Source organism: Bufo bufo, chromosome 4, assembly GCF_905171765.1.
Source record: "Bufo bufo chromosome 4, aBufBuf1.1, whole genome shotgun sequence".
Lineage (NCBI taxonomy): Eukaryota > Metazoa > Chordata > Amphibia > Anura > Bufonidae > Bufo > Bufo bufo.
In genome coordinates this window covers 296,627,506-296,650,838 of record NC_053392.1, presented here as the reverse complement: position 1 = coordinate 296,650,838, position 23,333 = coordinate 296,627,506, and the positions used below count along the sequence as shown (strand labels likewise).

The 23,333-nt window shown below is 41.7% G+C and overlaps 1 protein-coding gene across 2 annotated transcripts in view; it reads right to left on the bottom strand.

The window, feature by feature from the left end:
• DOP1A (DOP1 leucine zipper like protein A) overlaps positions 1-23,333 on the bottom strand; it is a 102,498-nt gene that overhangs the window by 3,677 nt on the left and 75,488 nt on the right. For both annotated transcript variants that reach the window (XM_040428696.1, XM_040428697.1), the window contains 12 exons: positions 21,438-21,493; positions 20,679-20,783; positions 19,848-19,914; positions 14,052-14,196; positions 8,020-8,102; positions 7,835-7,944; positions 4,834-4,983; positions 3,946-4,007; positions 3,335-3,487; positions 2,688-2,824; positions 2,455-2,510; positions 437-601 (listed from right to left, as the gene is read on the bottom strand). In XM_040428696.1, the coding sequence (XP_040284630.1) occupies positions 437-601; positions 2,455-2,510; positions 2,688-2,824; positions 3,335-3,487; positions 3,946-4,007; positions 4,834-4,983; positions 7,835-7,944; positions 8,020-8,102; positions 14,052-14,196; positions 19,848-19,914; positions 20,679-20,783; positions 21,438-21,493 (1,289 nt within the window). The remainder of the gene's footprint in view (positions 1-436; positions 602-2,454; positions 2,511-2,687; positions 2,825-3,334; positions 3,488-3,945; positions 4,008-4,833; positions 4,984-7,834; positions 7,945-8,019; positions 8,103-14,051; positions 14,197-19,847; positions 19,915-20,678; positions 20,784-21,437; positions 21,494-23,333) is intronic.

Sequence of the window (23,333 nt, the reverse complement as noted above, 5' to 3'; positions counted from 1 at the left end):
GGCAGTACTAATTACTAGAGAGTAGTACAAATAAATATGGAAGTGTAAATAGACTGGCTGAATAAAAAGCCAAATGTCTACATCTATAAAAAGGTCGAATGCACACGGCTGTGAACGGTCCGTGGTATCCCGGCCTGGATTCATGCTGACAGCAGGAGCGCACGGCGCAATTGGTTGCTATGACGCCGTGCGCTTCATGCCGCCGCTGCACTAGTCATACACTGGTATGATCTATACGCGTGTATTACTGTACTGCAGTGGCAGCACGAAGCGCACGGCGTCATAGCAACCAATGACGCCGTGCGCTCCTGCTGTCAGCAGGAATCCAGGCCGGGATACCACGGACAGTTCACGGCCGTGGAACAAGGCCGTGTGCATTCGGCCTAAGTAGGACTCCAGGAAGATATTACTACACAGTGATACACAACCAACTTACATCTGAAACTGAGGCAGGTTATCAGAGGGTAAGGCCAGGGCTAAGTCCAGAAATTTACAGGCTGACAGATAGAGGTTCAACCACCGCTGGCTGTTATATGATGTGGAGAATCCGTTTCCACCAGTGTATGTGGTCTCCAAACCAGCTACAGAAGGTCCAGAAGTCCTGCAGGAAGGACAACAATCAGAAAATGAATGCAGAATGAGGATATCCCAACATTTCCCAGCTGAGCATAGATATACATTATATTATACATGAAACAATGTTTATAAGACACATTTAGTAGGAGTCCCGCCCATACCATCTTATAATGTATTAGGGACAGATAAAAAAAGGGTCAGGGAAAGGAATAAAAAACTCTAAATAAAAGGTTTAGACTAAAGGGCCTATTAGACCACACGATTATCAGCAGATTATCGGGAACAAGCATTTAAAGAAACAGTCATTTGCAATAATTTCCTTGTATAATTGAACAGCCGATGAACAAACAAATGCTCCTTCATTGGCCGACGGGCCTCCTTCTTCAGGATGAAAGATGACCGATTATCAGCAGCACAGCTATCTGTGTAATCGGTCTATCTGCTGCCGATAGTGAATAGAACAGAATGAGGGAGGAACCACTGTGGTAGCAATTGTTTGCATCAGGCCAGTGCAATAACACCTTTGGCTTAAAGAGTAACTAAACTTTTGATGAAAATTTTAATAAGATGTTCCTAATGCCATAGTAACACTTTTTCTAATATACTATATTCATGCTTTTTGTATTTTGAATACGCTTTTACCCCCCTAAAGCGCACCATTCCCTGTGCTCTTAAAAATCACTTCTCTGTACACCACTGACTCCTCACATTTTTATCAATGGGACCGCAGTGCAGGGAGTACAGACTGGAGTGCATATTGCTGCTCCTGTCCGTGCCCCCCGGAGGTTTACTAACCCTACCCTAAGCTAAAAGTCCTGCATGTCAGTTCTTAGCTTAGCGAAGAAGGAGCCCGCTCTGCTGAGCAAATCTTGGCATAGCATATGGGTACAGGGCACCCATGTCCTATGCCAGGAGTTAGTAAACCTTCAGGGGGGCAGGGGCAGGAGCAGCAGAACTGAATTTTAAGTGCAGAAGGAATGGTGCACTTTAGGGGGGTAAAAGTGTAATAAAACTACAAAAAGCATTTTAGAAAAGGTGTTACTATGGCATTAGGAACATCTTATTAAAATGTTATTCAAAAGTTTAGTTACTCTTTAAAGGTCTGGAGTACATTGGATACCTGATCAGAGTACCCAAATACTCCACACTTTCTGCCCCCTTTTCTCAGCATCACTGCATACTGGCAGGATGTTTACATGCAGAGCTTCCTGTTTTCCTCAGATTCCTGCTGGGTTTTCTAGCCAAACCACGCATGCTTTGCTCTGCAATAGTTCACATGAAGACAGGAAGTTATCCATGTAAACATCCTGCTGGGATGCAGTGATGCCTAGATAAAGGGAAGGAAAGTGCTGACACGAAAAACATGTATATAGGGCAAACGTGCAGTTTTTGGGGTACTTTGGGCAGATAGGAAAAAATCATTATGAAACCGGAGGACCCTTTTAAGAACAGATTTGAGAAATAATAAGCTGCCCGTACACAAGATACCTTTTGGCCAAAATGGTCGATTTTTACCATTCCAGTAAAGGATTTGAAATGTGATCAAGATAGTTTTTTTGGTTTTGGCAGTTGTCAGCTGCAAGTGTATAAAATCACTGACAGAATTTGGCAGATCATTTGTCACTTTATTTAAGACTACTTTTCCAATAGTCCCTCCCTGATCTGCTAGTTTATGAACAAAATGACAGATGACTGCTTGTCTGTAATCCATCTGATGCTTATCTTATGTGTATGGCCAGCTTTAATCTATCAGTAGGTGACAAAGACAGGTGCTGGAGCAGTCTACCAGGATACGGTCGATGCATGGAGTGTTTTGGTAGTCTCCTGGGTGAGGAAGGGACGGATAATGACTACTACTCTATGAAAATAGAAACCTACCTGGTGATATCTTCATCTGCTGTAAGTTCCTGTTCCATTAATAAAAATACTTGTACCTGATAAAAAACAGAAACCAAATCATTATTTGAAATCTCAATTTCAAATACAATACAGTTGAGCAAGCCAAGAAAACCGTATTGCACATTATGTAACACTGCAGGTAACAGAGTGGTGACATAAGGGTGATAAACAAGAATTTACAAATGACAAAAGAAAAGCATATCGTAACTCACTAGTTCTGTGATCATGGTGGGCCATAAGGAGGTGAGGTGTTGAGGAGACATTCTTAGAAGCAGTACTCGGAAAAACAGGAACACCTGGGAATGTAGCGTGGGCACTTGTGGCAACCGTAAGCTCTCTACTAGCCTTTCTTAAAAACAAAAAGATGAAACACAAGATGTTACTCCTTCTCAGGTAAAAAGAAATGGTGAAAGCATTCTTCAGTGCAAAAATAAATTTTTGGGTAACTGTGATGTTTTAGCCCACAATGAGCTGACTCGGCTATTTCCGTTGGCCCCGTAGAAATGAATAGGAGTGCGCTCCTATTCAATCCTATGGGGAGAGCGCTTGGCTATCAGACAATGAAGGAATATCCTAGCAATATGACCCCATTGTTTGAGATGGGAATACCCCTTTAATTTTCAAGTAGATATATATTAAATGCTAGATCTGAGGAGCACAACCGCTATACTGAGAGCATATTCTCTTTCTGTATTTCCCATGGACTGGTGTGGAATGAACCGTGTTGATGCTCAGCCATCAAACCATACTATATCTGCGGTCACCCAAAGAAGGACAGGGACCCTAGTAGTTAAAACTAAATGCTGAGATAATTTTTCAGTTATTTTATAATGATCAATAGACAACATTAAAGCCTTACCTTGTATATCGGGCAGGAATTTCTGGTACTGGTCAATCTCACTGCTGAAGATAGCAAAGGCCAGTCTCTTCAACAGCATTGCTCTCTGCTCCAGCTCAGCATCCCGGTTGGTGAACAGACTGAGAGAACTGCTCTGGGCAACAGCCACACGAGCTAAGGAAAAAACAAAATCAATAGCACGCCGAGCTATTGCAATTTACAGTACACAGGCCAACACTGTTCAGCATAATTAGGTGTTAGGATGCAAATGACATTTCAGAATACCTGTGGCATGTTGCAGTTACATTCGAGAAGATTTGATCAGCGGGACTGAGACCCCCACCGATCTATGAAATGACGGGGCAGTAGCATGCCGTTGAGAGCTGTGGTTCTTTGGCTGTGAACAGCTCTCTTCAACGCTCTTCCGCAGCTGAAGGGGCACAGCACTTGACTGAGAAACTCTGCAGCTATATTTCAGTGACTGGTGGGGGTCAAGGCACTAGGACTTCCCCAATCAAAATGTCTGTCATGTCACTATATAACATGTCAAAAGTTTTACTTTTCAAAAGTGAAGGGGCAGTCAATAAATATGGTGGTGCAAGAGATACACCACAAAGGTTCAGAAAACTTACTCATTAAATCACGGAATGTTGTTTTGTCATGTGTCATCAGATGGTCCATGATGGCCCGCCAGCTTTATGACAAGGAGCATAAGAGAGCTCATCAGAGGTGTGATTACATTGTATACCAGGATTCAGAACAGAATACATAGATGTAGCAGAAGTAAAAGGAAGTGTGATAACACGTCACAGTGTTATCTTGTGACAAAGGCCATTGAAAAAGTCGAGTGATATTTTCTTACCACTGTTTACTTAAAGGCTATGTACACCTTTGAGGGCAATTTTTTTTATCATTGAATTTTACTCATTGTGGGCTAAAATCATTTTTTTCAATTGGTCTTTATTAAAAATATTCAGCCATTCGGTCACAAAGGGTTCACTGTTTGTCTAGCTGTGTGAATCCTACTTTCACTTTATGCTGGTGATCTAATAAACCTTATCAATAAATTACTAAAAGGTCATAAACGCTTATTTAACCTACATTCTTATCAGTAAGATAAGAATTGAGCTATAATGAGTGTCTATAAGATCAGACATAAGGAGCCGTCAGCTGAGCTGCCTGACGAAACAGAGTGAAAATACAGATCTTGCTACTAGAGAATCTCAGCCCTGTGCAGAGAAAAGGACTGCAAATTTTTAATAATGATAAATTGAAAAAACTATTTTAAGCTCAAAATAAGTACAAAAAAAAGATGCAAGACACCTCATCCGTGTTTTTTTGCGTATCCGCATTATTGTGGACTGCAAAATAAATAGGGTCATGTGAATGCATTCTAATCTTCCTTTATATTGATAGCACATTTCTGATTTATATAGTACTGCATATATACAGTAGTTTATTCCTGAATATGTTAACAGGATTGTCACAAACACATTGTGAAGAGGAGAGATGTGTCTTACTGACTAACACAGGAGCCGTCCATCTGAAAGAAGTTGTGATCCATGAAGAGATCAAACGCTTCTTTCTTCCATGTGCGCCTGGTGTACTGGTAACCACTGAGACTACTCAGCAGCTGCACACAGGCCCGATAACTGGGAGCATTATGAGCACTGTAAAAGAAGAGATAATAACTTATATTACAACCTTCAACTGCTACCAGGCCAATCTTCGGTTAGAAGCTATGAAAGTTACAGGTAGAGAGCTATAAACAAGTGTTGTGGACTATGGAGCAAATGAAAGCACCAACTAGACAAGGCTTATTCACAAGAAGAGCTTAAAGTGGTTATCTCATGACTAATGTAAAAAATGAAAATCAGACATCATATAGTAAATGACAGACAATCTCTTTCTAACAAAGCTAGAACCAGCTTCCTCCCTCTATCACAGCTCAGGAAGCAGTTAAAGGTGAAACTGAGCATGTGCGGCCATCTCAGTGAGCAGGACCAAGAAATAAGAAAAAATACAAACAGCAGGTGGCGCTATACAGATACATTTTATTAAATAAGACAGTGGCTATGCAAACTTTTTAATTACATGCAATCAGGGCTGTGGAGTCGGTAAGCCAAAGCCACGACTCAGACTCCTCAATTTCCCCCAACTCCGACTCCCACTCCCTCATACATGGCGCATGATTAAGCAATATCTTAATTTAAGCTTTTTATCACCCTAATGAAACAATAATCAAGCTATTTAGGTAGAACATAAAATATATTTATTGGACACAACTTTAGAACACAAAAAACTTTAATAAATTGTAAATATGCAAAACGCTGCAGTAAGTGTGAAAAAACGTCCTGAATAAAATTTGTGGGGCGAGTCTATGAATTTGTTCTGAGAAATAGTATTGCCTCCAACAAAGAAACTTCTAGACCTAGACAGTTTTCATACATAAGGCCATTTTACATCATGCTGCTTCACAGTCTAGAAAGTGAAACTAAGGTTTGGCAATGGCTTCTACACTTTTTCACATGTGTGTTTCTGCATTTCTGAATTTGAGATGTTAGAATAAAAGGGCAAAAACAGTTTTCTATGTATAGCATATAGAAGCCTTCAGAGCAGCTAACCTCTCCAAACATGAGCTCAGAGGAAAAGCAAACTAAAACATAAATCATACAGAGAGAACATGCACTGGACAATTGATTTATGCACAGTTTATTGAAAGTTTAGATATACTAAGAAGTACTTGCCTTAGGGTCCATTCACACGTCCGTAGAATGTGACCGCACCCGTTCCGCAATTATCTGGAACGGGTGTGGACCCATTCATTCTCTATGGGGCAGGAATGGATGTGGGCAGCAAACAGTGTGCTGTCTACATCCGCATTTCCGGAGCACAGCCCCGAACTTCCGGTCCGTGGCTACGGAGAAAAAATAGAACATGTCCTATTCTTGTCCGCAATTGCGGATAAAAATAGGCAGTTCTATAGGGGTGCCGGCCAAGTGTATTGCAGATCCGCAATACACTACGGACGTGTGAATGGACCCTTAAAGAGGTTTTCTCAGCACGTTGATGCACTGGCTGACAGGCAGTTTGCACTCTGTCTCCTCAGGCTGTGGGTGGGTCTCCAGTAATTATTAGCATATATTAACTTACTCTGATCTCTAACACAATTACAGGTAAAGCCATGCTTCTCAGTCCTCACAACACTTGTACCTTTTGCTTACGGCAGGTAATCTTGCTAGACCTTATAAGTTCCCTCAGAGCTCAGTCCCATCATTCCGTGGGGGCTCTCCGCTAATCAGATAACAGTCTTTCTGGTATGCAGGATACCATAGAAAACTGTGTGTAGTGATAGACCTGCTGAATTGTCTAGACTCTATAGTTCATGACTAAAGTGAAATCTACTTACCAATGGATGCAGAAAATGTCTTCTTTTAACTGTCCTTTTATGTTGAAAGCTAATCTTTGTAACTAGTGAGAAAACCTCTTTAAAAGGGGCTATCCCATCTTAGACAATAGGGGCATATCGCTAGGATATGCCCCCATTGTCTGGGACCCGCACCTACAAGGAGAACGGAGCGGAGAAAGTAGAGGAAGGCGCACTGCGCATGCGCAGCCGCCCTGCATTCATTTCTATGGAGCCGCCGAAAATATTTCCGTCGGCCCCATAGAAATGAATGGGAGCCGTGGCCGCGCATGTGCGGAGCGCTCCCATTCACTTCAATGGGAGAGGCGGGGAGCTGCACCTGGTGGTGGACGGACCCCAGGAAACCCGGGGTCCTTCAGCCACAACTCTCCCCGGCTCCGTTCTCCTTATAGGTGCGGGTCCAAGAGGTGGGACCTATCAGACAATGGGGGCATATCCTTGTCTAAGATGGGATAACCCCCTTTAATCCTGTTTTCTCTAGCAGATCTGAGATGAGTGTAGCCATTCCTTCCTAGTGCCCTTTTCCTCTGATCTGTAGCGGAGGAGCTTCACTACTGAGCATCTACATAAAGGGCAGCACACGATCATCTCAACTAAAAGCCTAGATCCTTAGATCAGGAATAGAATAGACATTTATAGGAAATTTCATCATTTTCCAAAATTCTTACGAACATATATTCAGCACATACTGCATTGAACTAACTGTACCAATTTATTATATATTTTTGGAGTCTGAGTTGGAGTCAGGCACCGGCTCTGACTCCATAGCCCTGCATGGAATTACAAAAGAATTCCGATCCAGGTGCTGGTTTGAAAACTGTAGAATATTTTTTGTGGGACAACCCCTTTAAGTTGAAGGACCCACCCCCTGAGCAGCAAAAGGACAGGACTCCTGAGCTGCTAGCCTGACTATAATCTAGCAGAGCAATTGGAGCAATGAATGGGGCGAGCGCTGGATCCATGTGAGGTACAGGGCCGATTCTAGCTTTGTTAGAGAGATTGTTATGTACAAGATTATGTATGATTTTCATTTTTAACATGAATGATGGAATAACCTATTAGAGTATGTCACATCAGTTAAACAGTAACTTTACCTGTGGTTACGTAGATAGGGTACTACATAATGCATTATATTGACAAGCAATGGGATAACCTTCTCCTTTTCATCGCTGTAGAACACCATATCCAGCAAATGTGCAAGAACCTGGCAAAATACAAGAATGAATAAAACTACCTCATATCCATGATAATGCTTTAAACACCGACAAGTTCTTCTTACCTCCGCTAGTAAAGTGAGGGCATGTACACTGTAGACTGAAGGGGTGATATGGGATATCTCTACAGCTGGAGTCAGCATAATGTCTAAAGAAGAGTCAAAGGGAACATAGTAAAACCTTTTAATCCCAACAAAACGTCTTATTTTGAGAACATATTACACTTACAAGTCTCACATCTTTCTGACAATGTATTGAGCTTTGTTAATTACAGATCCACCCTGCTGCTAAAGTAATGTCACCATTGATAAGTACCATGCAGGAAACCATAAATCCTGAGTGTGTTGTGCCTTCTCATAGGTATATGCATTGATATTCAATTATTCTAGTCAAGATGGGTGTTCATTGCCCTTAAGAGCCATGCTCCACTATATTTACAATTTTGTATGTCTTGAGTAGGCCGAAGTAAGGTCGCACAAAGGTTTCTGTGTATAAAGACTTCTACTCTTTAGGGTTATTCTTCTCATGAATCTACCAGTCTGAGAAGAAGCCTCCTTGTCTACTTATAAATTTATGACGGGAGACAAGATAAGCTATAGAAGCAGCTAGTGATAATTACCTATACAATTAGGTATTTATTAATGAAGCAAAATATATAATATGTATGTATTCATTTAATGAGCCTTAGTTGGTCCTTAGCATAAGACAATCAGTAGGACATATACACTCACCTAAAGAATTATTAGGAACACCTGTTCTATTTCTCATTAATGCAATTATCTAGTCAACCAATCACATGGCAGTTGCTTCAATGCATTTAGGGGGGTGCTCCTGGTCAAGACAATCTCCTGAACTCCAAACTGAATGTCAGAATGGGAAAGAAAGGTGATTTAAGCAATTTTGAGCGTGGCATGGTTGTTGGTTCCAGACGGGCCGGTCTGAGTATTTCACAATCTGCTCAGTTACTGGGATTTTCACGCACAACCACTTCTAGGGTTTACAAAGAATGGTGTGAAAAGGGAAAAACATCCAGTATGCGGCAGTCCTGTGGATGCTAGAGGTCAGAGGAGAATGGGCCGACTGATTCAAGCTGATCGAAGAGCAACGTTGACTGAAATAACCACTCGTTACAACCGAGGTATGCAGCAAAGCATTTGTGAAGCCACAACACACACAACCTTGAGGCGGATGGGCTACAACAGCAGAAGACCCCACCGGGTACCACTCATCTCCACTACAAATAGGAAAAAGAGGCTACAATTTGCACGGAGCTCACAGAAATTGGACTGTTGAAGACTGGAAAAATGTTGCCTGGTCTGATGAGTCTCGATTTCTGTTAAAACATTCAAATGGTTGAGTCCGAATTTGGCGTAAACAGAATGAGAACATGTATCCATCCTCTGATGGCTACTTCCAGCAGGATAATGCACCATGTCACAAAGCTCAAATCATTTCAAATTGGTTTCTTGAACATGACAATGAGTTCACTGTACTAAAATGGCCCCCACAGTCACCAGATCTCAACCCAATAGAGCATCTTTGGGATGTGGTGGAACGGGAGCTTCGTGCCCTGGATGTGCATCCCTCAAATCTCCATCAACTGCAAGATGCTATCCTATCAATATGGGCCAACATTTCTAAAGAATGCTATCAGCACCTTGTTGAATCAATGCCACGTAGAATTAAGGCAGTTCTGAAGGCAAAAGGGGGTCCAACACCGTATTAGTATGGTGTTCCTAATAATTCTTTAGGTGAGTGTATATTACTTTATACTATATTGTTGAATGTTAGGAGGACAAAATGCATCCAGTATATTTTATATATTTCTCACTAAGAGAATATTCGTCGCTAAAAGAGTGTCTGTAAAGTGTCTTCTGGAATTCGTGTCCCAACCTATCCCTTGGTAGAACTTGATGGACAGTTGTATTTTTTCAACCGTATTAACTATGTAACTATGTAATCACATGTTGGTATGACAGAGGAGGTACTGATATCTCTGTGAGAAAACAAGGCCCACTCATATCATTACGGTCCATAGATCAACAGTGTGAGAAACAGAGAGACGCCTAGAGGTCTGTCTCTAATTGCTACAAGTGTCAGAATTAATCCCTATAGCTTTGAATTAAAGCTTCTAAAGTCAAATGTATAGAATACGTTTTATTCAGACTTACATAAGTTAACACTTTAGGCCCCTTTCACACGGGCGAGTATTCCGCGCGGATGCAATGCGTGAGTTGAACGCATTGCACCCGCACTGAATACCGACCCATTCATTTCTATGGGGCTGTTCAGATGAGCGGTGATTTTCACGCATCACTTATGCGTTGCGTGAAAATCGCAGCATGCTCTATATTCTGCGTTTTTCACGCAACGCAGGCCCCATAGAAGTGAATGGGGTTGCGTGAAATTTGCAAGCATCCGCAAGCAAGTGCGGATGCAGTGCGATTTTCACGCACGGTTGCTAGGAGACGATCGGAATGGAGACCCGATCATTATTATTTTCCCTTATAACATGGTTATAAGGGAAAATAATAGCATTCTGAATACAGAATGCAAAGTAAAATAGCGCTGGAGGGGTTAAAAAAAAAAAAAAAATAATAATTTAACTCACCTTAATCCACTTGCTCGTGTAGCCCGGCATCTCCTTGTGTCTCCTTTGTTGAAGGACCTATGGTGAGCATTAAATACAGTTACAGGACCTTTGATGACGTCACTCCAGTCATCACATGGTACGTCACATGATCTTTTACCATGGTGATTCACCATGGTAAAAGATCATGTGACGTACCATGTGATGACCGGAGTGACGTCATCAAAGGTCCTTTACCCAGGTCCTAAAGAAAGAATACAGAAGCAGATGCCGGCTGCGCTATCAAGTGGACTAAGGTGAGTTAAACATTTTTTTTATTTTTTTTTAACCCCTCCAGCGCTATTTTACTTTGCATTCCGTATTCAGAATGCTATTATTTTCCCTTATAACCATGTTATAAGGGAAAATAATACAATCTACAGAACACCGATCCCAAGCCCGAACTTCTGTGAAGAAGTTCGGGTTTGGGTACCAAACATGCGCGATTTTTCTCACGCGCGTGCAAAACGCATTACAATGTTTTGCACTCGCGCGGAAAAATCGCGGGTGTTCCCGCAACGCACCCGCACATTTTCCCGCAACGCCCGTGTGAAAGAGGCCTTATACTATGATGCAAATAGCTTATACAGCAGTGCCACCTGGGTATGAGTAGGTGACATTACAACAGTAGCAAAAGTGCATTCTGGGTAATGTTATGATGTCACATTTCTTATCAGTGGTCACACCCATCCGACAATGATTGGAAAGTTCCAAACTAGGAAGGTGTGTCTAACTAATACGTTTGTGATCATAAACCACACACAGAGGGAGAAGAAAAACATTGGAGGGAGAAGAAAAGCTCACAAAGGAGAAACACATTAGAAGAAAAAAAGTAAAGAAAGAAAGAAAGAAAGAGAGAGGGGTCTATCAAGATGAAAGCCATGGTGAGATGCACTATGATAGACCACCCATCTTTCCTAGGAGCAGAAATGAGATTCCTACTAGGACTTGGTAAGAGACACAGAGAATGATATTTCATTTTATTAAGACTAATTGGATAGTGTGGGTGAAATTATACCATCTAGATTGGCGAATAAATAAATAAATAAATTAAATGATCATCTTCATATTGAGATGTAGTCTTAGGATATTGTGAGGCTTCATTCTACCTGCAGAAGAATCAAGAGTCATAATCTAGAAAAGCATTAAATGATATATATATATATATATATATATATATAATATATATATAATATATATATAATATATATATACACACACAAACATTCTTTGCCAAGCTAAGGTTCTGGAAGTCATGTGATGTGTACTTGGTTAGGGGGGGCAGAATGTATTTAGCATTCTATATTGATGTCTAGGATTAGACATGCCCATCCTGATATCATGAGGTTTCCTCTGAACAGAAGTAATGTATATAACTTATGTTCCTATTTTGATATCCTAACCTAATAATAGCTTTGTTATAATGTGACAAGTTATTTCCACTCACATGTATTGTTAAGCTTGTAATGCTTTATATCAATGCTTTATATATTAATTTTCATGTATCATTGTGTTTATTTACTTATGTTTATAATCTTGTAACCAATAAATGTGCATATTTTTATAATACTTGTGTATTATTGTATAATGTAAAACTACACCTTTATCATTAACGTCATCTCACGTCAAAAGAACTTATTATATGAGAAAATAGTTGGACTCAGATGTGAATTGTATTGATTAGGTTGTCTACAATTCACCAGGTCATGATTTTAATAATTTATGACAAATTTTATACATTTTATTTTTTTCATGGTTATGACCATAATTAATAATTCTTAATTAAATTATTACCGCCGACAAGTGACCACCAGTCACTTTCTGTCTAAAGAACATTACATATTGAAAATAAAAGTTATAGTTATGAAGTGGTAAAAAAGGAGAGAAAAATTTCCAACCCTGAAAATTGCAACTGGAAAAAAGTGCCTGATGCAAAGGTGGGGCAGAAAAACAGTAAGTAACTGACCATACACTGGCCATAGAAGGAAATGGAGTCTGTCACCACTATAATTAATTTCAAACTGGTCCCAATCAGTGGCGTACCTACCATAAAAAAAGACCATGTGACTACTATGGAGCCCGAGAGCAGGGGGTCCAGCACTGAACCCCTTCTTCTGTTGCCCGCATTAACTGATTTTCTAGCAGCCACTGCTAGGGGAGCTTAGTGCAAAAAGATTTTTACAGCTTCCATAAAGGTAACTGCGGAAATTCCTATGGACTGAGCTCCCCCTTATGGCGGCTGCATGCATGCAGTGTTATTATGTACTGTAGGGAAGCAGAAAACATAGATCTGCATGGGGTGGGTTATCAATGTATTCATGGCATCTGTCTTGTGTAAATACAGTGCAGATGAGCAGCAGATTGTAGAGAAGGAAGCGTTAATTCCCGACAGTCAGCTGCTCGTTACGTGGTGGTGAAGCACTGCATTTACATGCAGCGGTCACCTCCACAGTATGGGGACAAGGGATTGCTATTGTGATTGCTCTTCCTTATACAGCTGCATTCTTTCTGGGCAGCAAAGGCTGTTAAGACATGATCTGCTGCCCAGAAACGATAATTTAGGTGCCTTCACAAACGACAGTTTTGCCTGATGAACAACGGTTTCCCTTGTTCATTGGTGATCGGCTGCACCTTTAGATGGGGAAGATTGTCGGGAACGAGAGTTCGCAGGAATGTTCATTCCAGATAATCTGCCAGATTATTTTGACATGTAAATCCACCTTAAGAATTGGTGGCCCAGATTCAATAATCCTATAAATAAAATAAGCTTAAGACCACTTAACATTGCTAAATAGAGCAGATGATTGTCGGGAAGGAAGCGTTCCTTCCTGGGAATCATCTGCCCGTCATGTTAAAGCAGCTGTATCCTCCACAGTATGTCCCCATATAGAATCATGCTGTGTAGACCTGCACCAGGGTTATCACAGGGGCTCAGGCTGGATGATAACTGTAGTGCAGGGACAGACATGTTTGTCTAGCTCTATACCAACTACTAGTTAGTTTACTCTGAAGTTAAATGAAGAGGGTTAGGCTGAGTGTGAGATTTTTTGTTAATTTCAATCTTATTTTCAATTTAAAAATGTCTTTGACTTTGAAGAAAAACTAATTGTAAATTTGTTAGAAATCAGAGGAGTCATGGCTTTGCGATCTGAGTTGCCTAGAAGTGTAATATTTGGGGGAACAGCACCCACAAGGCATTGGGACAGTTCAATATGGATTATGGTGGTGACAGACTTCTTTTAACTATTAAAACCCTTTTAAGTAAAGGGCATGTTTCCAGGTGGAAAATATTCCAACTGTTGGACGTATTCTCCATGTGAATTGCTGGACATGATACATCAAAATCTTCAAATTCTACAAATTCTTTTGGAAAGCTGGATGTGTAATCCGGATCATCATTTCTTCTCTCTGCCAAGCTTATATGATATTGTTACAGCTATGGCCACATGTAGCTAAATAAGATGGTACCTTCTACATCAGATTCCAGAGTCGGCCCATCTACAGTTATCTTAGGTGAAGGTTTCACTTCAAGATTTCTTCTTAACCAGGTTGTCTGCTCTAATGATGATCCTGCAATCGCACCAATGGCATCTACAATTTTATGAGTAACATCCTAAAGGAAAATCAGAAAGATACTGATCTGTTAGCAAAACTAAAAACAAAACTACCGTTAACACTTCTAGTGAAGAGTCAAGCCGTCCACTTCAGATCAGGTCAGCTACTAAAAGGGGTTATCCAATACAAAAACAGTGGGCCAGACCTGCCTGATCTATGGTGGTGGGTGATGCTTACCTGATCCCCACAGCTGGATCCGGTCTCCTGGGCCAGCAGTTCTGCTCCCACAAGCACCAAGAATAACATCTGTCGATGGGGGCACAAGTCCCCGCTGTAGCCAATCGCAGGCCGCAGCGGTGACCTGCTCCCCCTGAGTCACATCTAACGTAACGTGTGGCACAAGAGGAGCAGGTCACCATTGCATTGTGATTGGCTGCAGTGGTCACATGTACCCTTGTCGGCAGATGTTGTCCTTGACGCACGTGGGACCAGAGCTGCAGACCCGGGAGCCCAAGAGACCGGATACAGTGGCGGGGATCAGGTAAGCATCACCCCCACCCTGGGTCGGGCAGGTCTGGGTCACTGTTTTAGTATTGGATAACCCCTTTAAAGGCTATGTCTACCGTCAGAACTAATATTGTTATTTTGTAATATTAATTTACACTGTAAAAGAGTTTACAAATCTATCATACATTATGACTAAGATCATCATCGTTCGAAACGCGTAAATCAACTGGGGAAGAGTGGGAACCTGCACCACTGTGTTTGTATATACTTTGAACAAATTTTGGTGAATAAAAATCAGGACCGGTAAAAACGTCTACAATTGGTGCTGGAGCCTCTTTTTTTCTTCATTTGGCTTTACAAATCTATAGCCTTACTTATATTGTACTATGTTCACATTTGCAGATATCTCATACCGCCCTTTGCAGGGAAATGTTGTCTTTACACCAGACTGTACACATTAATGTAATAACTTGATTTTTGTAGTTAGTGTAAAATTCTCATTGGATGCACTGGGGGGACAGCACCGTGAGTATATGCCCAGCTGCCACTAGAAGGCTGACATTAGAAAAATAGGAAGTGTTGGCTAAGCCTAGGTGTCCTGCATCCTTTCCACAGCCACTGGACTAATCAGTTGGTACCAAAAGCAATAAGCAGTAATCTGCAAACAACGAACCAACATGTCCTGAACCCGGAAGAGAACCTAGAAAAACCAACAGCCCGGGAGCACAAAGAAAATGGAAAGCAAACAGAAGGGTGGGATCTGTGTCCCCAATGCATCCAACGAGAAAGGAATTTTATGGTTAGTACAGAAATCCAATTTTCTCGTGAATGACATTGGGGGACACAGCACTGTGGGATGTCCTAAAGCAGTCCCAAAGTGGGAAAAGTCAGCCACACGAACACCCTAGCACACTTCCACCCGCAGAGCCTTGAGACCCAGACTGGTAATGGCAGAGGCTAAGGAGTGAGTCTGGATAAATCTGGAAAAGGTATGGATGGAAACACAGGTGGCAGCCTTGCAGACCTGGGAAGCAGAAGTCTGATGCCAAACCGCTTAGTAGGCTCCGACCGTCTGGGAAAAAGTGTGTCAGACACCGAAAAGAGAGAAACCCAGCCGTTAGCCAAGTATCTTTAAAATCTTTGTTTATTATGAGTGAAGAAAATCAATAATTAACAAAGGAGGGCAACACGCCCCCAAAAATCATGAAGACAATATAAGCATAAAAGTAAGACATGAGTTACATCGCAATTTAGGTATACAGGTGATGGTACATGAATGGCATAGGAATAAGCAAGAGAATTCAAATCCTCAAGATACACACAGGGACGCATCCAATTACAGACTTAAGCGCCAGAGAAAACAAGTGGATTCCAAGGCAGAGAAGGTAAACCCCATAGCTTAATAAGCTTTAATTAGGGACAAGACTAAACCCGATCACGGGTTCTTGTTCAAAGAGCGCCCATATCATTCCAGCCATGGCTCCCACATGGTCATAAATTTATCATGAGAGAGTGTCTCCCAGCTGGATAGTTCCCCAAATCTACAAATTTCATTTACCTTCTGTGCCCATTCTTCCATGGAAGGGGCTTGCTGAGCGAGCCAGTGAAGAGGGATTAATAGTTTAGCTGCCGAAACCAGATGTGCTAGCAGTGAGTGTTTGTGTAGAGGGAAATCACTGGAGGGCACGTTCAGAAGCACCGAGGAGGGAGAAATGGGTGCAGAGAGTGGGCAGATGTGTTGAATGGTGTCAGCAAGTGCGGACCAGAAGGGGGTAATTTTCCTACATGACCACCATATGTGGTATAATGTTCCCCTCTCCTCCTGACATCTCCAGCACATCCCAGACGACGATGGGTCCATCTTTTGTATGACATCCGGGGAGCGGTACCACCTGGTCAATAGTTTAAAAGAGTTCTCTTGCACTCTTATGCATCTGGAGAACCCATGTGAATTCCGGAGAATGAGGGAGATCTTTTCATCAGACAGCGACGTACCCATCTCCTCCTCCCACTTGTATATGAAAGCCGGTTTATTGGGAGCCCATATATTGAGTAGCTTGTGGTAGAGAAGAGATAACATCTTCTTTGACGGTCTAATTGAATTAACTAAGACCTCTAACCAGGAAGGGATAAAATTCCTAGGAGCTGCATGTGTATACCTCTGGCATACTAGGGAGAAATGCGAATAATGTATGGAGGTCCAGTTTGGGGCCAATTGCGAAGCCTGGAGGTCCAGCAGAGAGGGAAGTTCTTGCCCTTTCAATCTATTCCCGTTAAGGAAGTACCAAAGGCGAACCAGATACCTAAATCATCTGAGTAGTTCGAGTCAAAAAAGTATGGTAACAGGCGCAAAGGCATAAAAGGAGATGGGACGGATGGAAAGTCAAATAATAAGGCCACCGCGTGCCAAGAGTATAAAACCCCCTTGAGGGAGAGTGGGAAGTCTGAACCTCGGTCAAGCCTAGGTTTTATGATCCAGAGTCGGGCCTGATCAGATGGCGTAAGTATATGACGGGCTATTTGGCAGCCTAATTTTGTGACATTGGGGTTCTTTAATTCGATGAGGAGGGTCAGCTGGATTGATTTGTAATATACTTTCAAATCGGGCAGGCCGAAGCCCCCTTTGTTTTTAGGAAGGGTGAGCAAGGAGTAAGCCAAACGAGGCTTCGCCCGCTTCCAAATAAATCCCGAGAAGACCCTGCGGATGGTTAAGAAGAAGGATTCGGGTATATGTATAGGCAGTGTCTGAAGAAGATACAAAAATTTTGGAAGGATATAAGTTTTCTGAATGTTTTTCCGACCGATCCAGGATACATAGGTGATATACAGAACCTTTAACTGTTGTCTAATATCAGAAAGTAACGGGAGGTGATTTAATTGGAAAGTCTTGTCTATGCGTGTTGGGATTTTCACTCCTAAATAGCTAATATGAGAAGTCTCCCATTTAAAGGGGGAATTTCTCTTCAAGTAGGATATCACGTGTTCTGGGACCGATGGCTGACCGAATCTAACGGTAGATAGACATATTGGGAAAAAGAACCAGAAGGGCAAACTGGGTCCAGAAGACCATCAGTGCATCTACGGCGAGAGCTTGAGAATCAAGAGATCTGGCAACATAATTTGTAATCTTGTGGATTAGGCGAGAGGTGAAGACGTCCACATCTGGGAGACCCCAACGATGGCACAGCTGAAGAAAAACCTCTAGATGGAGGGACCACTATCACACATCCAGATTCTGAAGACTGAGAAAGTCAGCCACACAACTGTCGACTCTGGGTATGTGAATGACAGAAAGTCAGGTACATTTCTCTCCTCCCAATGCAGGGTGCAGGGAGCGTCTCAAAGTATTGCTGCACTTTTGGTGCCCCCTCCGGTGGTTCAGGTAAGCCAAAGCTGTAGAGTTGTCTGTCTGGAGCCTGGACGGGCAACCCCAGAGCAGGATCATCTAATGAGAGAGCCAGGAATATGGCTCTGAGCTCCAGAATGTTGATCTGTACAGAGCCCTCATCTGGTGTCCACAGACTATAGGCGGTGAGAGAGTTTAAGCCCTCCCAACCGGACAGAATGGCATAGTTGGAGATCACCTGCCTGGAAAGATTTGCTTACGGAGACAGTCCAGGGGTCCAGGCACCAAAGATATTCGTGGCGCACTCCAAAGGAGAGGAGAATTGGATGATCCAGCGTAGAAGGGGACCTGTTCCATCTGGCAAGGATCACCAGCTGCAAATGGCAAGTGAGAAATTGTGCATAAAGGATAGCTTCAAAGACCATCCTGCCCAGGACTCTCATAGAAGCACAAATGGATACAATGGATGGCCTGCAAAGGTGACACAACCTGACCAGACGGCAAAAATCTTGTCCTGTGGAAGGAAAACCTTTCCGAGGTGGGTGAGGAAGATCATTCCCAGGAATTCAATTTACTATCTGGGGGCAAGAAAGGACTCACAATCCACCCGAACAGGGAGAGGAGTTCCAGGGTAATGTAAAGGCTAGCAAGTTTGGCCTCGCTGGGGCATTCACCAGAAGATCATCCAGGTATGGGAGCATGGCTACTCCTCGTGTAGGGATCACTCTGAGAGGAGCCATGACCTTGGTGAAGACCCTCTGGGTGGTGCATAAGCTGAAGCGTAGAGCCAGGAACTGGAGATCAAGAGAAACTACTGCAAAGCCGAGGAACCAATGATGAGACTTGGCAATAGGAATGTGGGTATAGGCATTGGGGATGTTGATAATGACAGAAACTTCCAATTTCCACGGATACCCACTTAGGCGAAGCCAACATTTATTTATTTCTAGTGTCAGCCGACCATGTACCTATGGTGCTGTTTGTCCCCCAATGTCTCACATTATTTTATAGAGGCTTATCTAAGCTGTTAGAGTGTAACTGTCATATTTTTTTTTATGTAATTGGATTGGTCTGACCAAGTTTACCTTAGTTCCCTAGTTAATACTTTTGTATAGGTATTTAATTACCCAGTAATTGCAGCATGTTCTTTCCTCCCCCAGGCATTTCAGTGGTGCGGCTAAAACAGCATTGCTAGGTCTCCGCCATCTCCTATCTTCTATATACAGAAGACGGAGGACATAGTAGTGGACAGTCCCGAACGCTGCGTGAGTGCTCCTGTCAGACCAGGATAGTGCCGATATTCGTGATAAAAATTCACGATTAGAATATTCGCAATAAAAAAATCGCGATTAGAATATTTGTGATCAACACTACTCAGGAGAAAGAGGGCGTGTTTAAGTCTGGAAAAAGCCGATTGGCTGGGGTGAGGCTGCGCGTTCCCGAGATTAGACAAATAAATTCTGGGTAGTTAAGGAGGGAAGTCTTAGCCTCAGGTTAAGGGCATCGGCGGCCATCTTGAGGAGATAGTCAGATAGAAGTCTTGTGAGGAGCGGTTGCTATGAACGGAATCTTATTAAACAAGTGGTATGTGAACACAATAATTAGTGATCACCACAGCAGCAACAACATATATGAAAATTTAATTTTGATTGAAAATATGACAGTTATCCTTTAAGGATATGTCAACAAGAAGCATGAGACTTTCCAACACCGGCAAAATTGTGAATATCAACTAGTTCTTACTCAGTTCAATTACTTAGTTACTTTGGGAGGAGGACATGATAAAATAACTAAGCAATCTGTCCTACATTATGGGATTCAGACAGTTTCAAACCCCTTTAAACCGTGCTCTTTACCTGGAGATCCCTCTGGTCTTTCTTGTTATCTAGTGTGGGGTTTTTCATAATAAACTCATTCAAAACCCTAAAATACCAAAATTAAGAGGAAACAAAAAAAAGGTTAGTAAAGAGTACTGAAGGAAAAATACAATTCAGGATTTATTTGATAGGTCTCAAGTTATTGTGCTGCATACAAAATTTTCTTTATAGAGATGCTGGACATTACTAGAAATACCAGCAAGCAGAGTTACTGTAGCTCAAGAAACAGACAGAACATCTAAAAGCTCAGTTACACTGCAAAAGCTACAACTGTGAACCCCTCGTCAGGCCTAGTGGTCTATAGAAATAGCACAACCATGTTCTGTTTAATCCATATTATGGATCCCAATCCAACCACTGAATTAAAAACTGCTGACATGGAGGCGCAGTCACACAAGCTTTATCTATAAAATACTAGTGCTCAATCTCTATATGTATGTTGTTTTCAAAAGTAACGTCCCCAAAATTGTCCCCCATCGATGAGATACAAAAGGCATACCACCACAAGTAGACTATTTTCTCTCACACAACACATAAAGCATGCTCTAAAGCTATACCTTCAACATTTTGGAAAGGTATGGAAAATCATAATCTATTACTTCAGTGTGTCTCCACAGAAGAGGGTACCAATATTGATATGCACATACTATACAAGATATTTGCTCCTGTTTCAACATTATGGAGAATGAGCATAAAATAAATAAATTATGCACATCCATATAAAACCATTATTTTAAATTTTCTATTGCAATAGTATTTTTAGCAGCTTTGAAACATACTAGTAAATGTAAATACTAGTACTAGTATTACCTGAGTATCAGGAATTGACCAGGAGCTGGAAGGTTGAGCTGGATGGACTCTTTAAGAAGAGCAAGAAAAGAAGCCCAGCTATCCACAAGATTAGACACAGGAACCCTGAAAGAACACCACAAAAATAGTTACTCATACACTTACCATCAACAGGCGTAGCATATGTGTTATAACCCAGAAGGCTATATAGAACTCTTATCACCATATAGTCATGGCTTTGTGCCTAATTAGGATGCTCTAATATCACGTTATTGAATTAAAGGTTAATCCCATCTCAGACATATGCCCTGAACATGAGAGATAGATGTAGGTCCCATGTCTAGAACAAGAATTATTCGAATCCATTGAGCCAGCTGTGGACCTCAGCATACAGGCTGCGATTAAATTCATTCACTACTAAGGGAGTTACGGTAAAAGCATAGCAAAGAGAACCCAGTTGTGTCTGTAATCCCGGCCACCTCTCCCCATGCCTGGATGCGGCGGACAGCGTCCATCCTGACATGGTCAGGGGACCACCTTTTAGAGGTAGCTCCTAGGTTGGACATGCATCTATCTGACATTTATGGCAAATTATGTGGATACGCCATAAATGTCTAAGAATATTCAGAGTAAAATAGTTTGTGTCATAGTTGGAGATGTTACTCTAGAATAAGACATTAACGTAGAAAGACTAGTAAAAAGCATGTCTGATCCAGTTTGCCAAGTCTTACAGCGCACATGACCGCCAGAATAAAAAAATACACCACAAGTTAATCTTACCTCTGTACATAAGCATAGAAGAACTGTAACATGCAGACCTCGAGGGAAAGATGTTTCTAAAATGTGTAAGGCAGAGGCAATAGATTAGTATTCACCCTACACACACTGCGATGTACAGTTACATTGTGGTGTGAAATGTATGGAGCCCACGTCGGCTGCATAGTACAGCAGGCACTCTGCCTCAATGACTGGGATTAGCGATGATGCCGATCCCGGTCATTAAACCCATCAGATGCCGCAGTCAATTGTGACCATGGCATCTGAGGCAGCTTAATCTGGGTAGCCTCGAGCCAGGCTTACCACATGTTCCTATGGAGCCCTGCCCATAGCGAATCTACCACAGATTGTAATGGGTAATCATTGCAGTCTATGGGAGAACTGAACAGACGGTCACATGTTCAAGTCCCTTAGGAGGTTTTAAAAAATGTAAACAAAAAACTTTAAAAAAAAGTTTTAAAAAGTATATATATATATATATATATATATATATATATATATATATATAAATAAAAATAAAAAAATCACCCCTCTTTGCCTAGTTCACATATAAAAATAAGTAAAAATAAATATACATAATAGGTATTACCACTTCCCAAAATGCCCAAACTATTAAAATCTATTTTTCTTAAAAATCCATGATTTGCCATTTTTTGGTCATCTTATCCTCCCCAATAATTGAACGAAAGTGATCATACCCCATAAAAATGGTACCAATAAAAAGTACAGTTTGCTACACAAAAAACAAGCCCTCATACAGCTCTGCAAAGGGAAATCTAAAAAAGGTATGGTGGTCAGAAAATAGCAAATTTCTTTTTTTTATTCTTTTTTTTTTTTGCAGACCGTATGCCGAACCATTCGTTTCAATGAGTTCTCAAAAAAATACAGAAGTTACTCCATGTGCATTCCGTTTCCGTATGTCCATTCCGCAAAAGGATAGAACATCTATTATTTTATGCATTATTGGCCAGCTGTTCCGTTCCGCAAAATACAGAATGCACACGGACATCATCCGTATTTTTTGAGGATCCCATTTTTGTGGACCATAAAATACATATGGTTATGTGCATGAGCCCTAAAGGGGTGGTCCCATCTTGCCATTATTAAGGCGAGACCAGACTAAATTCCGACCATCAGGTGACGGCCTTGCGCTGTTTCAGTAGCTCACATTGCAGTGCATGGGTGGTACGGAATCAGAGTAGCACAGCAAGCTTCACTGCTTCCGAGTCAGTGAAACAGCATACAGTAGCCTGCTCTGCTACACTGTTTTCCGAAGCTTCCATGCACTGCACTGGGATCTACTTTAATAACAGAGTGCCACCCCGCTGCGCTGTTTCCCGGCTACATGGTGGTCGGAGTTTAGTCTCATCTCGCCTTAGTAACGGCAAGATGGGACCACCCCATCCTACACAATGTATACATGCCACGTAAAATGTAACAAATAATGCATCCATCCCTTGATGCCCCGGGCATCAAAATTCCCAGTGGTAGGACCCCCACGATCTGATAGTTATCCCCTATACCCCTTTAATGTGCCACATCAATGATGCATTGACCCGATTAATGAGGATTTACATTTTCATCGGGTGATCGCTGCGGCATTTAAATGGGCCAATTATCATGAGTGAACATTCATCTGAATGTTCATTCCCAATAACTGGCTGGATAATCTGCCCGTGTAAAAGGGCCTTTATGTTTAGCCCTAATTGAATGCTTTGTATATCTGTATTCCAGAAGAATTCACTTAAAGGGTTACTGAGTTTTCATAAAACTTTTGATTTGTCATTGAGACATATGAAAGGTTTTGATTGGTTGGGGATCTGAGTGCTGAGACCACCACCGATTGCTAGAGCCCTCACATATCGTGCGCTCTCTCCTCACTAGAGAAGATGGAATTGA